The sequence below is a fragment of the Myotis davidii genome, unplaced genomic scaffold (assembly GCF_000327345.1).
Source record: "Myotis davidii unplaced genomic scaffold, ASM32734v1 scaffold176, whole genome shotgun sequence".
Taxonomy (NCBI): domain Eukaryota; kingdom Metazoa; phylum Chordata; class Mammalia; order Chiroptera; family Vespertilionidae; genus Myotis; species Myotis davidii.
In genome coordinates this window covers 639,339-644,040 of record NW_006287911.1, presented here as the reverse complement: position 1 = coordinate 644,040, position 4,702 = coordinate 639,339, and the positions used below count along the sequence as shown (strand labels likewise).

Genomic DNA, 4,702 nt, shown 5'->3' with positions numbered 1-4,702 from the left:
GAAGCTAAGTTTTTTTTAATGCACCATAGAATAGTAAAGATCACTGCATACTTGACAGTCTGTAAACTCTATTCCTGGGTTATATCACATGATCCAGGTTTGTTAGCTGAATAGTAAAATTGCTGTCATTCAGCTGACATGGGAACAATGAAGATTGCTTTTCACTTAATTTCTTATCTCATTCCATAATGTATTTGAAATTGCTTTCAACAAAACACATATAAGATGGAAAAATATAACTAAGAATAGGAATCGAAGCCTAGACCTAAAGCCTGCATGGTTATGACTCAAAGTAGGCTTACACTTCTCGGTAGCAAAAGCGAAAAAATTGCGTCAGTAATGTTGCCTTATGGTGTGCTAAAGGAAAAATAAATAGCCACACACCAAATGCTCTTTCTGGTAAAAGAATATGCTCACAGAATGACTTGGTAGAGAAATTATATCTGGGATACAAAAATAGAGCTAGATTTATGCAGGGTTCTTGAGGGGATTATGTATTATGATTGGGAACTTTACCTTGTTAGGACAAGCTAAGGTTCTTTTTTGACAAGCTAAAATTTGACAAATATTTAACAACATTAGACTAAAGAAGCCTCTTATTTATTGCCAAGAAGTTAAAAACAAAATATTTAGTAGATATTGGAATGAGGGTTTGGGATACAGCCCTTTCTAAAGACTAATAACATGATTCTGACAAATGACAAAGAGAAAATTACCATCTAATCCTATATAATAAAAGCCTAATATACTAAGTGTCCGGTCATCCGTTCAACTAATCGAAGTGTAATATGCTAATGATATGCTAAGGCCGCTCAGCCGCTTGCTATGATGTGCATTGACCACCAGGGTTAGACGCTCTGACCGGTAGGTTAGCTTGCTGCTGGGGTCCTGCCAATTGGAACTGAGCGAGACTGGCCAAACACACCCTGGAGCCTCCCGCGGTCCCTTCCTGGCTGGCCAGCCTCCCGCGTCCCTCCCTGGCCCCAATTGTGCACCGGTGGGGTCTCGTGGCCTGGCCTGCGCCCTCTTGAAATCCGGGACACCTCAGGGGATGCCAGAGAGCCAGTTTTGGCCTGATCCCACAGGCCAGGCCAAGGGACCCCACTGGTGCACGAATTCATGCACTGGGCCTCTAGTACTTTTTATGTTTGGTTAGCAGTATTTATACTAGCAGGTGATATAAAGCTTGTTTTCATCTGGGAGGTACTATGCCCTGTTTAGATGTTTATTAAAGGTTTTTTCTTATTGCAATTCATAATTACATAAGTAATCACATCAGATACAGAGCCACTTAAAACATTCTTAAATTGTTATTACTATAAATTCCTTGAAAAAAGACTATATCATTCATCTTTTTAAGAAAATGTTTTTATTGATTTTTTTAGAGAGAGGGGAAGGGAGAAGGGGAGAGAAAGAGAGAAACATTGATCAGCTTCCTCCTACACATCCCCTTGTGGGAATTGAGTCCACAACCCTAGCATGTGCCCTCACCAGGAATCAAACCAACAACCTTTCAGTGCACAGGATGATGCCCACCCAACTGAGCCACAACAGCCAGGACTATATCATTCATCCTCTCCTCATCTCACCTCAAATGCTAAGCATAGGGCCTGGCATGTAGTGGTCATTAACCAAATAGTTTTGTGTAAATCTTTCTATTTTGCTTGATGGGCCCCTTTGATTTATGGCTGAACTGATATAAACAAGTTTCTTTTCATTGGCAGGCAACAAACTAGAATTAAGCAATCTGTTAGTGGCTCTAGAAGTACATCACTGAAAAATGAAGCAAAAATAAATAGTATGTGGTTAATTCATGATTTGAATAAGCTTGGAATGAGAAAATCTTGGAGTCTCTGAAAAATACTATATTTTAATGTTGATAACTTTTTTCAGACTGCAATTACCTGCCTGTCTACTGTTCTATCAATTGATTTCAAACCTTCAGAAATAGAAGTTGGAGTAGTTACAGTTGAAAATCCTAAATTCAGGTGAGTTATATTGTAGACCAAGTACTTAAGAAGTTTGCCAAGTGATAAATTCCAGCCTAAAAAGTTAGACGTGGGGTTCATTTGTCCTATAACATGGGGAAAGGAAACATTTTCTTGTACTACAGTTATAGTATTTTCCCTTTAGCACCTGAGAAATCTGTTTTTAAACTTCAGGATGTCTCTTTAAGACAGATATAAGAGCTTTTCTTCTTGTTTCAGAGTGATTTTTTATCTGATAACATACATGATATAAATTAACTTCATAAAGTAAGAAGTAAATATAAGAGTTTTTCTTTTTTTAGTTTAAGGTCAATAGAAATTCAACTGTCAAAGTAGTTTTCAAGTTTTTCAGGTGGAGCCTCAATTATTTAGTGTTTATATATGTGAAGAACAAATATGAAATACTAATATACATCAAACCCTATCTGGAGATCTTTGGAAGCCCCAAATTTTGAATACAGCTCATTGAATTACAGATGCTGGATGTCTGTCTGTTCTTACTAAGTGAACTAAGTGACTAATTACCACAAATTAACCTTACAGCTTCCATGAGTCAAATCTGTACTGAATGCTTAATGCATATAAGCTCACTTAATCCTCCCAGCAACCCTTTGAAGTCATTACTTACCATGAACTTGGTTGCTTTTTTGAATAGTGGAAAATACTTCAGTTAAGTCCACAGATGCGAGGAACTGCTGGAAGGGAAGGCATATTAACTATTATGTATATCTACTTTTAGGTCACAATTATAAGTGCACGTGGTTATGGTTAGGGGTAGACCAAGCCTTGAAGAGTTTTTTGTTAGTATGCCTTTTTCTATTCTTTTTGTTGCCTGCAGGTAATTGATACAAACATGAAAGATTTAAGAAAAATTAACATTGTTTTCTGTATGAAAATATCTTTTTTTTTAAGGTAAAATATAATTCTTTTTTTTTATCAGTAAAATTTCATCAAGAACTATTTACAGATCTCTCTAATGGACCTGCAATTAGTTTTTGTTTTCTTCTCTATTCTTAGACCTTCCTATAACCTTTAAAATTCTTATTTCCATCAATTAGTTAAATAGATAAGAAACCAAAGATCCTGTGTTTTCAAAAAGCCCTTGTATCATTTATAAATCCTGTGATAGTAAGTTTACTTAAGTAATAACTAGACTATATAACATAAACATCAACAACTATATAAGCAGCTTCTATTGCCCCAAAATGCACTAAATAATGTCACTTTGACAAATTTTCCTTTTTAGTGGTCCTGCAGTGATAGGTCACGTTAAAGGTTACCAAGCAGTTGATTTCTTTGGGGCAAACATCATTTAGAAAATACCATATGCTCAGCATGGAGTGCCTTCTTATCTCAGCTAATACAAACTTGAGTTATACTAGGTATAAAGGCATTTTGACATAAGAGCTAAAATAGAATGCTTTATGTGTAGTTTAGCTTTATATTTAAATATTTTCTATCATAGCTGCAACTAAAAGGGTTTTGTTTTCAAAAGACCTAATTCTAGATCTGATGTCAGGTAATCATATTTGTGTATAGAAGGAGTTGCTATCACATCTGGGAATTCCTTCAAAATGAAAGGAATGAGTAGTGGGTGTATAGATTTTTTTAAAGATTAGCTATAAATTGACAATTGGTGAAGTTGGGTGTTAGGTACACGTGTATTCATTACTAGCCTACTTCGTGTGTGTTTGGAATTTTGCATAATAAAATTTTCCAAAAAGTAAATAGTTTTGGTTTTTTTTCCCTTTGCTTTTTAGGATTCTTACAGAAGCAGAGATTGACACTCATCTTGTTGCTCTAGCAGAGAGAGACTAAACATTGTGGTCAGTTTACCAAATCCATTATGCCACTTGCCTGTGTGTTTGGTAACAACAGATGAACATTACGGAGGCCCTTGGATTGAAAAAGGAACCTCTCCCACTCCTGCCACTGAAGTGGTTAGGGCTCTATATAAATAAAAACAGTGCTTTTGGAAAAGAATTGCATCCTGTGTTTTTTACCTCGTTTTATGTATTAAAACTGTTTTATGTGTTAGTACATGCAGACTGTTAAATAAATGTTCACCATCTTGACATTGTGGCTTTATTCATTTTGTTGCTGTGGCTAAAGAAACTTAATTGCCAGAAATTTATACTCTAGCTAAATGGCATCTATATATATATAAAAGCCTAAGCAACAGAACAACCAAATGACCTGTCGACTGGTCACTATGAGTGCACTGACCACCAGGGGGCAGATGCTCAATGCAGGAGCTTCCCCTGATAGTCAGTGTGCTCCCATAGCCAACTTCCTGCAGCTGGCCAACCTCCCACGGTCTCCCCCTCACCCCCAGCCGGCCAACCAACCTCCTGCGGTCCCTCTCTCCCCCCCTCAGCCAGCTGGCCCCGATGGCCCCGATCGGGCCAGCAGCCAACCTCCTGCAGTCCCTCCCCTGGCTGGCTGGCCCCTATCATGACTGGGCGAGATGGACCTGATGGGCCCCCATTCACTGGCCAGGCCGAGGGACCTCACCCGTGCACAAATTTGTGCACCAGGCCTCTAGTCCTAGATAATAAAAGAAAAACATGTAAACTGACCATCTCTCGACTATACTCACCAGCCAATCAGGAGTGAGTATGCAAATTAACCTGGCAAAGATGGTGGGTTAACTTGCATACACAGGTGCCAAGCAGCCTGGGTCCCGGGAACATCCTCGGGACCTAGGCTGCTCC

The 4,702-nt window shown here is 38.3% G+C and overlaps 1 protein-coding gene across 2 annotated transcripts in view; it reads left to right on the top strand.

Moving 5' to 3' along the window:
• Positions 1–3,971, top strand: part of PSMA6 (proteasome subunit alpha 6) — a 35,028-nt gene extending 31,057 nt beyond the window's left edge. The window contains exons 6-7 of one of the 2 annotated variants that reach the window (XM_006759701.2): positions 1,894–1,988; positions 3,749–3,971. In XM_006759701.2, coding sequence (XP_006759764.1) covers positions 1,894–1,988; positions 3,749–3,806 — 153 coding nt within the window. In that variant the 3' untranslated portion in view covers positions 3,807–3,971. The remainder of the gene's footprint in view (positions 1–1,893; positions 1,989–3,748) is intronic. The other variant, XM_015561315.1, reaches the window with a different exon arrangement.
• The last annotated feature ends 731 nt before the right edge of the window (positions 3,972–4,702 follow it).